At 39.9% G+C, this 13,002-nt stretch overlaps 2 protein-coding genes across 5 annotated transcripts in view; one reads left to right on the plus strand and one right to left on the minus strand.

Annotated features, from left to right (window-relative positions):
• nckap1 (NCK-associated protein 1) overlaps nt 1–576 on the minus strand; it is a 44,777-nt gene extending 44,201 nt beyond the window's left edge. For 2 of the 3 annotated variants that reach the window (XM_008303323.1, XM_008303321.1), the window contains exon 1: nt 256–575. In XM_008303323.1, the coding sequence (XP_008301545.1) occupies nt 256–363 (108 nt within the window). In that variant the 5' untranslated portion in view covers nt 364–575. Of the gene's footprint in view, nt 1–255 lie in introns of all 3 variants that reach the window. The other variant, XM_008303322.1, reaches the window with a different exon arrangement.
• A 1,382-nt stretch (nt 577–1,958) lies between these two features.
• The window catches only part of LOC103373436 (dual specificity protein phosphatase 19-like), a 16,184-nt gene continuing 5,140 nt past the window's right edge, over nt 1,959–13,002 (plus strand). The window contains exons 1-4 of one of the 2 annotated variants that reach the window (XM_008303325.1): nt 1,959–2,121; nt 2,447–2,699; nt 8,031–8,077; nt 10,169–10,321. In XM_008303325.1, coding sequence (XP_008301547.1) covers nt 2,462–2,699; nt 8,031–8,077; nt 10,169–10,321 — 438 coding nt within the window. In that variant the 5' untranslated portion in view covers nt 1,959–2,121; nt 2,447–2,461. The remainder of the gene's footprint in view (nt 2,122–2,446; nt 2,700–8,030; nt 8,078–10,168; nt 10,322–13,002) is intronic. The other variant, XM_008303326.1, reaches the window with a different exon arrangement.

The following is a 13,002-nucleotide window of genomic DNA, read 5'->3' on the forward strand; positions in this document are numbered from 1 at the left end:
CCAGGGATGCTAATGGGACGTATTTGGGATAATGTTGGCGTATATTCTGCTATATTCACATTTATTAATAAAATTATGAATCGTGGCCACTATAAACAACGTCAGGGTGGTTTATTAATCCAGCTACCGCTACCGTGAGGGAGACAGTCAGTGCTAGCTGCCCACTGTCGTTAACACCGACGCTGGGTTGGGATGCAGATATTCCAGATAAAGAAGCAGCTTCATGTGCGTCTCACTGCGTGTGTGTGCGCCAACCTTTTTGATATTGTAAACTCGGGTCAACATCCCGATGCCTCTGTCGTTGAGGATGGTGAGCTTTTCAGCCAGCTTCTGCTGGCTGGGCTGGATCACTCCCCGAGACATCTTCTCTTCGATGTTCGGTTCAACCCCCGATTCGATCCAGAAAAAAAAAGGAGCACAAACGTCCGCAGCCTCTGGTCCGGAGAAGGAGGAGGAAAAAGCAGCGGTGGTCGACGGATTGTTAGATTTCGCCCATGATCGGAGAGATTTTCGGGGACAGCAGCTCTTCCTGTACTCCACCCACCGTCTCCTGCTTTTTTCGGTCTCCGGGATGAAGGAGGTGTCCTGCTTTCCACAACCAGGCTGCTGCGCTGCGTTCACGGACACTCGGTCAGAGCAGACATCAGGGCTGAACACAGGGGCGTCGTCCTGCTATTCATGTGTTATACAGATCTTTACTCATTTAAACAGGTTAGGAACCTACAAAATCATACAGATTTACCCAACTAGTGAAAATATCAAAGTTAAGAACCTAAGATTTTATTTATGACAGATTTTTTACCGGATGTATTTAAATATTAGAGTTAAAAACCTGCAATAGTGTCCACATCTACCTGACTAGTTTAGATATTACACTTTAGGACATAGAATATTGTTTGTAATAATGATTTACCTTATGCATTCAAATATCACTGTAAATCTACCTGTTTAAAAAAATATTACTAATACTATGTATTTCACAAATTTACCCAACGAGTGAAAATATTACATTCAAGAACCTACAGTTTTATTTTTAATACATATTTATCTGATACATTTAAATAATATGGTTAAAGACCTGCAGTATTATACAAATCTACCTGGCAGGTTAAATATTGCAATTAACACAGTACAATAATCTGACTAGTTTAAATATCACAGTTAAGAACCTAGAATTTTATTTGTAATAAATATTTACCTGATTTATTTAAATATTAAGATTAAGAACCTGCAAATCTACCTGGCTATTTAAATATTAGTTTAGAATCTACAGTATATATATTATACAAATTTACTGGACTAGTTTAAATATCACATTTAAGAACCTTTATTATAGTCATTTACCTGATGCATATAAATATTAACGTTAAAATCTACAATACTGTGTGAATGTATTTAAATATTACGGTTAGAAATAAAAAAACAGTAAATATACAAATGTACCTGGCTGGCTTAAATAATACATTTAAGTAAATAAAATAATATTTATGACAGACACCTACCTGATTAATTTAAAAACAAATGTTTAAAGCCTGAAATATTATGGAAATAATTGTCTGGATAATTTAAATACTAGCGTTAAGAATCTACAATGTGATAAATGATACAAATTTCTCTGAATATCAAAGTTAAGAACCTGCAATATTTCTTGTTGTATGCATCTACGTAACAAATTCAAACATTAATATTAAGAACCTGCAATATTCATTATTACACATATTTTTCTGACTAATTCAGTATTTATTTATTTTTTTCTTATTTATAATTTTTTCAGACAGATAAGTACACAAAAGTGACAATGTGTGACATTTTTCGACGTCTTCCTTTCTTTGCACCTGCACTGTTTTCAGCAAAGAGCAGCCTGGAAAGGAAAGCAAGGTCCTCTTTGAAGTGCTGTAATTTCCTATTTTATCCGGAGCTCCTGAACGCCTCATATTGTTGACGCTGCTTCCGACGGCTCAGCCATTGCTGCAGCTCCCGTCGCTGCTTTTAACTCGTTTCCTCTCCTAAATTAGACACAGCAGCTGAAATAATGTACCGATTATGATCTAAGGCAGCTTTGAAGCAGAGATGATGTGATGTTTTGCCGGATTTTGCTTTAATTCAGTTCGTTTCGAGCAGGTGAGTGAACGCAGCGTGACTTGTACATGTTATGCAGCTTCATGCTCACTTTTTCATTCAACTTTCCATTTTGCACACAGGTTTGCTGTTAAAAAACGATCTAACAGTCATCTACTGTATATGCTGCGCCTGGATATTACTGTAGGGAAACTTAACTAGTGTAAAATGTACTGGAGGAGTTTGTTTGGAGTGTTTTGTGGCTGTATATCTCAGCTGTGACACACAATCCAACCTTCCAACACTTTATTTAAACCCCTGCATCACTAAATGATCACTGATCAGCTGTAAACTACAAAACTTCCTCTTTGTTTTTGTTTTGCTGCAGCTGAGTCCTGCCGTGATGCATTCACTGACCCAGGAGATCCAGGGATTCTCCAAGCAGCGTCTCAGGAAACAGTGCACGCGCGTCACCACGGTGACGGGCAGGAAGCTGCTGGAGAGGAGGAGTGATGGAGGAGGAGGAGGGGAACAGGTGGAGGAGGTGGAGGAGCTGCAGGAGGAGGAGGGTGGATGTGGGTTTGTAGAAGATACCAGTCTGGACCTTCAGGTTGGAGTCGCCCGACCGTTCCTACTGCTGGGTAACTACTGCTGCTAGTCAACACTGATAACTACCAACTACTAATCACTACTACTAACTACCAATCACTACTACTAACTACTAATCACTACTACTAACTACTAGTTACTACCACTAACTACTAATTACTACTACTAACTACTTATTACTACTACTAATGACTAATCACTATTTACTACTACTAACTACCAATCACTGCTGTTCACTACTACTCACTTCTGCTAACTATTCTTCACTACTACTTACTGCTACTCCCTATTGGCCACTACTACTCACTACCATCTACTAGTGTTCACTACTACTTACTGCTACTTACTTACTGCTACTCACAATTACTCACTACTACTTGCTGCTACTCCCTATTGGCCACTACTACTTGCTACTATCTACTTGTGTTTGCTACGACTCACTACGACTCACTACTACTTACTACTACTTACTTCCTGCTACTCACTGCTACTCACTACTACTAACTGTACTGCTCACTGCTACTTACTATTACTCAGTAATACTCACTACAACTTACTGTTACTCACTACTGCTCCCTACTCTCCACACTACTCACTACTACTCACTATTACTCACTTTTACTATCCACCCTACTCACTACTACTCACGACTACTCACTATTACTCAATAATACTCACTACAACTTACTGCTACTCACTACTACTTACTACTACTCACTACTCACTACTACTTACCGCTACTCACTACTACTTCCTACTACTACTTCCTGCTACTTTCTACTACTCACTAGTAGAGAGTCACTACTATGCTCCATTACACAACCATATAGTGATACTACTAGTAGTACATCCACTGCCACTTCTGCTGCTGTTGACTCACTACAACTCACTACTACTGACTACCGTTTACTCACTACTATCCACTGCCATGCTCCATTACACAACCACACAGTACTACTGCTGATAGTACTACAGCCACTCTGACCACTACTGCATCAACTTCACCATAAATACAACTAATATTACTGGTAGTGCTTTTACTACTGCGACCGCCATCACTACTACTAGTACTGCATTAACTTCACCATTCATCATCATGACTAACCTCCTGCTACTGCATCGACTAATATCACTAGTTCTACTTCACTGCTGCACCCATCACTACTATGGATACTACAGCATGAACTAATGTGACTACTACTGCTCGTACTACTGCTACTCCCATCAGTACTACTGCTACTGCACCAGTATTACTACTATTAGGACTAGTACTGTAATCGTCTGGGATGTTACGTTCTATCAGAAAACCGAATCAAAGCCTGAACTGGTGATGTTTCATCAAAATCGTATTTATTTTGTATTTAAAATTTCACCTAAAACAAACCGTTTGCTTTAACCAGATACTGCAAAAAACAACAAATTCAGAGCATTTCAAGGCAACAGGGGAGTTATTGGTAACTCAGCAGAGACCAACAGTTAAGTGAGGAAAATTCTGAGAGTTTTCAGCTGCAGTGTTTACACAGAGCAGACCGGAGACAAGTCGGGAAAATAATGAGAAATGTGAATAATTAAATATGTAGAGTGATTTTATTCCAGTGATGATAACACCTGTGGACACTTGGGGAAAATATGGCACATGCTGATTCCAATTTATTTTTCAATTTTTGTGAATAAATTATTTTTAAATATCTAATTTTTCTATGATTTCTATCACAGAAGACATTTCTGAGCTCTCTCTTCATGTTTCTATTGAGTTGCAGGACTTTGTGTTGCAGAGAAACATGAGTTCAGAGGATTAACTGGTTCATTTTCACCACTTCACTACTAGAATCACCAGAACCACAGCTACAGCCGGTTCTGCTCCACTGACAGAATATCTCGTCGGTTTTGTCCTGAACTGTTTAAAACGCCTGCTCAGCTCAGGCGTCAATCTTCGTTTTTTTTTTTTCCTCCAATCTGCTCAGCCACCAGATTAAATATTAAATAAATAAACTCCTAATAAATCAATGTCACGAGCTGCGAGTGCGTCTCGGGCCGACGTGCCGACTCGTCAGCACGAATCCGTCCTGCTCGTCCTTGGACTCGCCTCCAGAGCTGCCTTTGACCTCGGAGCAGGAGGGAATCAGAATCTCTCAGCAGGGGGTCGATAAAACATTACATCTGTCAGGCTCAGCAGAGGTGACTCTCCTTTAAACACCGCGAACCGCTGCTCAGCTCCTCAACGTACAGGTTCAGAGCAACACGCCTTCACGTTCAGTTTCTCCACGCTGACTTTGAAATGCTGCGACGCCAGTAAACGCCTCCTCGTTATTCTCCTTCTCTGAGAATCTCACTTCTGGCACTTCGTCCACGTCCATCCAGCCGCTGATGCTCGTCTCACAGCTGTATTATCATCAGAGGGATGAACTCACCACTGAAGGAGAACTCACTGTAGTAGAAGTAAACTGCTTCCTGTCTTTGTGCTCAGGTTTCGTATTTTCTATCCACCTGTTTTCCAGAACGCAAAAAATGTTTGTGATAACTTTTTCTTTAACTTCCTGAAACCTCTCTGGCAGGTTTTAAAGCTGTTTTACCTTTTAAACAATCACCAAAATGACACCATTTATCAGCCAGAACCTGTAAAAAAAAAAAAAAGAATCATCAGATTTCCAAATTTCCGATTGTCCTTGAATGAGTCACCGTGTCCAAATTGTTTTATTCTACATGTCTTATTTAAAATTCTGTTGAAAAATAAACAATTTGCATTTAACAGATTCTGTAAAAAACAAAAAATTCTGCACAGTTCATTGCAACCATGAAGCCATCAGTGATTCAGCTGCAACAAACAGTCACGTGACAAAAATTCAGAGAGTTTTCGGCTGAACTGCAGGAAGTGTTTTTGCTGGATGTGTTGATTTAGTTTTTTTCCTTCAAATCCAGTCATCAAAGAACATCTACTTTCTATGATTTCCGTCATTCTAACTGTGTTGCTGAAGACGATTTCGAGTTTTCTCTCCTTCTTCATGGTGTTTCCACAGAGGTGCAGGACTTTATGTTGCAGTGAAAGATGTTCAGAAGCTCCTCAGAGTTCAGGGTTAAACATGCTTCAGCAGTCCTGGCATCGCTGCATCTCCTCACAGATGTGTCGGCTTAAATCCTCTCCTTCTCTACTGATCAGACATATGGGCTGCAGCTGGCTCACTTCCAAACCCCGCTTTAGGTTTGGCTTTGCCTCTCGACACCGTGAATTTGGCTTTACGTGAAAGCGCCTCGGCTAATGCAAAGAGTGCAAATGTTGCTCCTTTGAAGGCAGCGAGCAGAAAATCCAGGCTGGAAGTCTGGAGGAAGTCCTGCGGTCGCATGCTGCCCGCTGCCCATATGTCTCCTCCACATAATTACCTTCGACGGTTACCTGACAAATGTTTCTATTTCCAGTGATTTCCTCCACCTGGTTTTCTTGCTGTTTGCTCTCTTCCCTCCATTAGTCTTCGACCTTCCTTCTGCCGCCGCATTAGTCATTCAAACTTTTGCTGTTCTGAAGGTTGTTGTCATGAAAACGCCTTTGCTCACTTCTTTCCGCGAGAAATCACAACCTGCCTCCTGTGCAGACGTAGATAATATCGAGTGTTTGTTTCAGCACTTTCTTAAGCCCAGTCTGGTGCTTCTGTACAAATCATTCGCTTCTTTTCTTTCTCTGTGGCTCGAAGCACTTTCACTGTTGGTCTCGGAAATCTTCTCTGCTGCTGCTCAGGACCAGTTGAAGTGTTTTTAAAAAAGAAATGTGGGGTCAGACACTGGATGTTTCCGAGTTTATCAGGGAAAAGGCCTCACATGAGGATTATTTTCATTAGAACCTAAACACAAAAATGTACAAACAGTCAAACAGCTGCCACATTTTCCCAAAGTGATTCTTCAGATCACATCATCTGTTAATGCGACTGTCTGAAACCCAGAAAATATTCAATTTAAAATGATAAAAACAAAAAAAATATTTAAAAGTTATTATTCCTGCTGTTGCACTGTAAAAAAAAATCTGTAAATAAAACAGATACGATGAAAAATGGCTGAATACGTTCAAAACCTGTAAACTGTAAAAAAAAAAAATAAAAAAAATAACAGCAAATATTGGTAAAATAATATATATATATGTATATATATTTTGCAGATTTCAATTTTACAGTCGCACATTATAAAAGAACAAATTCTTATTTATAAAAATACAGATTTCTGATGTGGACATTATTTACATTTTTGTTCTGCTTCTTTAAAGTCATCACTTAAATTAATACTTTTTCCTGTGAATTTTTTAAAGCTGTTATTTGTAATTGAACAAAACAGTGATTTTAATCTGTAAATTATCAACTAAAAATGTATTTGCCATTTTTCAGTCCTTAAATATACATAAATACTGTAATATAATTAAAAATAGCATTAATAAAATAAAATAATTTTCCATAAATATAGATCGTGTGTATTTTTTTGCTTCTTTTAATGTTGAATGAAGGATATTTGCAGGTGTAACAACAATGAAATCACCTATAACATAAAATGATAATATAGATAACGATATATCTATGATGACAAAACTAGATTTTGACAGATTATTAATGCTTATAGATATTATACAGTAATGAAAGAACACATTTATTTAATGTTTTTGTTGTGAAAACATCTGTATTTATAGAGGATAGCTCTCATTTAACAAACAAATTGATGTAAAACTACAGAATCAACTCTTCTTTTTGTGTTAATTGTCACTAATTGCCTCCAATTTGAAAAATATATTTACAGTATTAAACTTGAGTTGAACAGTTTCACATATTAAATAAAAAAAAATTTGCAAAAATTAGACTAAGAAAGATAAAGTTTTGTTTACGTATGAGAACATTTCAGTTTTCTCTAAAAAAAAAAGTCACATTTACGATTATTCACAGTATTTTTACACCAAACGTCTGTTTTTGTAATTTTATTGATATTTTGTGTGTTAAGTTTTAACATTTATTATTTATTTAAAAAATACAGAAACAAATCTGTCACCTAAAAACATCAAATGAAGTTTTTTTTCTTGTATTTGAATGCAGACAAACACAGGACATGAGAAAATCTCCACATTTTAGATGCTACAAGCAAACGACGTCGTTCATTTTGGTTTGTTGGACGATTTAAAAGAAAGCTAATAAAGTTTAGAACAGCCCTGCTGGTGCTGTGCAGTTGAATTAAACAGTAAATTCATGTCAGAATAACACCCCAGATGCTGGTTATTATTCCTGTTTGCTTATTTTACAGCTGTGCAATAAGCGGCAGCCTTTCATAAGTGAGACGAGTCCAGTAGTCGGTGCCGTGTCCTCCCGTCTGTCTCCTCATCCAGTCGTTTCTGTTTTCAGCCTCTCAGGATGCAGCCCACGACATCGACACCCTGCGCAGATTTAAGGTCAGTTGGGGATCGATGCGGCTCCGTGCCCTTGTCTTGTTGCGATCACATGTGCAGCGACATGAGATTAGAGGCAGGTGAAGCTTCCCGGCCGGCCGAGCGAGCGCCTGCAGCAGCTCCATGACTCATGCAGTGACAGTTTAGCTCAGCAGAGGGAGTCGGTGATTACAGTAAGCCTCCTCCTCGGCTCCGGTGCGACTGCTCCCCTCTGCAGTGCTGCTTCCAGGCATGAGCATATTGCTGTCTGTGCAGTCTCGGGATGATGAATTGGAGAGATTACGGATACCTTCAGTTCCCCTTTCTGGGATGAAACCTCCCAAAATTTGGACCGACCGGGGTTTCTGTGAGAGGTTTAAACCCCGAGAGACCCAACGGTTCACCTGGAAACGCTTTAAAAACGCTGTGGACCGGCTGCAGTTCAAGACCAGCAGAACCAATATGAGCTCCTGGTTGTGATCATGTCGTTGATTTACATTCAGCTTTTCTCAGTGTGGTCCTGATTCTGATATAAGTTGGTCGTCTGCGTTGCTGCTTCAACAAACTGCTGTAAAAGTACCGGAAATTCCAGACTATTGAGGCACCTGAATATAAGCCACACCCACTGACTTTAAACAGGAAACCAGGTGTGTACATATACAGGCTGCACTGGTCTATAAGTGTTCACTCTGAACTTTGAGGGTTTTTTGAGTCGTTCTGGATTAATGTTGAGTCACATTAAGCATATTTTAATTCATTTTGAACAGGTTTGGAGTCATTTTGAACATATTTCACCTGATTTTAGATGAGTTTGGAGGCATTTTGGACAACAGGTCAGGTCATTTTTGCAGAGTTTGAGTGTATGAAGACCGTGGTGTTCACTCTTGATGTCAACAGCAGAACATTTGGTGACTTTTGCTTGTGGCTCAGATAGTTCAGTTTTCAAATTCAAGTTTCAAAGTTATTTTAAACACATTTTGACTAATTTTCAATGTGTTTTGAGTCACATTCTATACTTACTTTGACTGGTTTTGGACACGTTTTGAGTCATTTTGGTAAATTCTTTGGGTCATTTTTGCCAAGTTTGAGTGCATGAAGACTCTTGTGTTCACTCTTACAGCATCTGGTGACTTTTGCTCGTGGTTCAGACATTTTAGAGTTCAGCAGAAGCAGCTGCAGAAGGTAAATAAACCTGTTGGACTGAGATGCAGCTGCTCATTCTGATTGGTTCACCTGGAAGCTGTGAGGGGGCGGAGCTACACAGAGCTGGATGACTATTGGTTCCTCAGTTTTTGTGTAGAACCTGAATAAAAATTTTGGACTTCTAGTTGTGTGGGCTCGGGGGAAGGGCAGTAGTGAACGTCTTCATATTCTCACAGCTTTTATTTTTATCTCCAAGTTTTTATTACAAACAAAACACACTAACAACAGTGGATTTTCACCATTTGGGAGCTTTAAAGGCAGCAAATTAATTGGTGTGTTTCTGTTCTCCGCTCTCAGAAATGTCTCACAAATATGCAGGTTTATTTGTGTTTAATAAAGCACGGAAACAGGAGGAGCGAGGGCCCTGCTCGGCACTATTTCCATCTGTGAATTAATATGCGTTCGCTGCTGTCGTGGCAGTCTGATGTGCTTTTCAGCGCAGCTCTGTGGCACTAAAAGAACAAGCTCTATCAGTTAACAGGATCAATTTCTTGTTTGTTTCAGCCCTTAATGGGGTTTGTTGTCAATAATAAAAATATAGTGTAACGCCTAACTCGTCCCTTCACATGTGGAAGAGGATGTTAGATGATACGAGCAGCCTGAAAGCAGAACACATTAGCGCGACGCTGAGATGTAACAGAGCAGAGAGTTCAGCCCTCTGAGGTAAGCTAAATTTAAGTGAGAGTAGACAGATACTGCAAAATGAATCGCAGCCATCTGTCTTCCTTCCCCTCCGCTCCCTCTCCCCCTCCATCCTTCTTCCCCCTCCTCGCTCCCTCTCAGTCACATTCAGGCTGTGTCAGGTCATCAATATGGCCGACAGAATATCTCTCTTCCTCCCTCGCCGACGCAAAAAGAGCCTTTCAGTCGATGCTCAGGGGTCGTTCCTGAAGGTGTTTCGTGTCCCGTCAGGTGTCTCATGTGCTGAACGTGGCCTACGGAGTCGCCGAGCTGTTCCCAGATCAGATGGTCTACAAGACGCTGCAGATCCTCGACCTGCCCGACACCGACATCACGGCGTACCTGGAGGAGTGCGGCTCCTTCATAGATCAGGCCAGAGATCAGGTAAACGTACCTGAAGGGGAGCATTTAACCCTCGACAGGAAATCACCCAAATGACACCATTTAATGTCCGGAAACTGAAAAAACAGAAAGAATCTTTTGATTTTCAGTTTTCCGATGGTCCTCAAACTACTCGTCTGTGATGTTCTGGTAGAAAACTAAGCTCAAAATACATCCATCCATTATCTATACAACGCTTAATCCTCACTCGGGTCATGGGGGGCTGGAGTCTATCCCAGCTGACTCAGGGTGAAGGCAGGTTCACCTGGACAGGTAACCAGTCTATCACAGGGCTACACTTAGAGACAGACAACCAAGCACACGGACAATTTAGAATCAAGCTCAAAATCATGACATATAATCAAAAGATCACCCACAATAAGCAGTTTGCTCCAACCAGGTTCTGTAAGTGACTAAAAGTTGTGCGATCAACCATGAGTAACTTAGTTGTCATCAACAGTCGTGAAACTTTTCGGCAGATCACGTGATCCCATCTAGAAAACGTACCAAATCTAACCTCAACATGGTGGCATTTCATCAAACTCACTTTATTCTACTCGTCTTATTTAAGAAATCACAAAAATTAACGGTTTGATCCAAACACATTCTGTAAAAAAAACAAAAAAAATTCTGCCCTCTTTGCTGCGACTGGAATGCCAATAATTACTCAGCAGTAACTGAATTTTTGTCAAATGACTGTTTGTCTCGACTGAGTCACTAATAGCTTCTTGGGTTGAGCAGAGGATCACAGAATTTTTCATTTTCTACAGAATCTAGTCAGAGCAAATGGTGTATCTGTGAAAAAAAAATGTAATGGAACATGTACAATAAAGTGATTTTTAGGAAATACCATGATGCTCGGCACAGATGTGGCTGATTTTTTTTCCAACAGAACAGCTCGTCAAGGAGTCAGGGACTGTCAAAGAGTTGGAAATCTGACATTCTTTTTGTCGTTATAGTGTCTGGCTGGTGAATGGTGGCATTTAGGTGATTTTGTAAAGAAAACTTTCCTTTCCAACAAAAGCTTTGGTATCGCTTCCTTCAAGGCTACCAGAGTCCACTAACAAAACCGGCAATTCTACCTCACAGAAAACAGGACTTGTCTGTGTGCTGCTGCCTTAATTGGCTCATTTGTTTGTGTTATTGTGAAACTTCAGAGTTTAAATACATTCATTCAAGATCAGAACTAACATGTTGAAGCACCAAAGTCACACAATAAAAGACAAACAGCTCTGGTTTTCTGTCAGCTTAAATCATTGGTTTTGTCAATGGAGTCTGGGGGCTCTGAAAAGACATATCCATCCAAAAACATTGTTAATTGTAGCGTACACTTAACCTGATATACATTTTTATTTTTGAAGTTGGGTCATTTTTCCATGAGTCAAACACTATATTAATGGATTAAAATACATATTTGTGTTTATACATTTTGATTCAGATTAATTTCTAAACAGCACTTTATACTGTTCAATATTTAATTAACTGTACGACGATGCATCATTTATATGTGCAATATATGAATAATAGTGCGTTATTTCCCTCCTATCAGCAGAAGTACTGTGTAGTCGTGATGTACTTGTTAAATACCTTCAGATTCTACTTCAGTAAATGTACTGAGTCATCTGGTACCACTGCAGATACACACCGGCAGCACAGAGACACACACTCACATCAGTTTCATGGTCTTCCCTGATAAAAAAAAATAAAACAGAAAACATCAACTCTATTTAAACACTTCTGCATCTGCCTTCCCCCGAGGAGCTTCAGGCAGCCTGAAAATGCCTTCTTTCATATCTGCCAGCTAATTTAACATGTCAGTGTGCACACACAGCTATTCTGCTAGCTCACTGTGATGCATTTACTCACATCTACAGCAGGCAGTTATCTGCGACTCAGCACAAAGGTGACGTGGGTGGTCTGATTACCTATTAAAAGACTGCGCCGGGGTCATTTCATGTGCAAAGTCAAAATTTTCTCTGCTCAGCCTCAGTTTCACCCCGCAGTCATTTTACACGTGTAATAGTTTCTAAGAGATTATTTCTGCGTTTGTGTTTGAGCAGCTCCATTCACGACACCATCAGGACATTCTGGCCAGTTTTCACTTCCTCACACACCTTTTCAGGAGCTGTTTGAGAGTTAAGACTTAGTTTCGGGGTTTAGTTTAGATTTGTTTTTAGCTTTTTTGCACTTTTAATTAAAGCCCCTTTAATTAAGAGGACTCCTTTCTGTTAATCTGACAGCATCTGAACGTGTCAGCTTCATGCCTTAATGAGCTCCCTGCTCGCTTCTCTGTAAACAGGGCGACAGCAATCTCACCAGGTTGGACCGAATAACATTTCAGCTTCAGCGTGGCACAAGTCTGAATTACATGCTGGCGCGTTAGCAGATGTAGCGAACACAGACACGTCCGTCGATTTGGGGAATAATTTTCCACATTTCAGCACCAACGTTGGTCCACAAAGATCACAGAGAAGAAAAGACACAGTTTGAAAACCACAAAACACCTTTCTTCTTCACTTTGCTCTGCAGTTTCACTCTATTACAAGCTGAAAAAAGAATCAAAGATTCCTGGGACGAAAACGAGCCTCCAACACATCACATTAATGAGACTCACCAATAGTGAAGGAATCCAGGTTCTGGAGTTTAGTTTGTGGCTTCCAGCTGTTTGTAGGAGACTTTTGTCT

Source organism: Stegastes partitus, unplaced genomic scaffold (assembly GCF_000690725.1).
Source record: "Stegastes partitus isolate 25-593 unplaced genomic scaffold, Stegastes_partitus-1.0.2 Scaffold1981, whole genome shotgun sequence".
Taxonomy (NCBI): Eukaryota; Metazoa; Chordata; class Actinopteri; family Pomacentridae; genus Stegastes; species Stegastes partitus.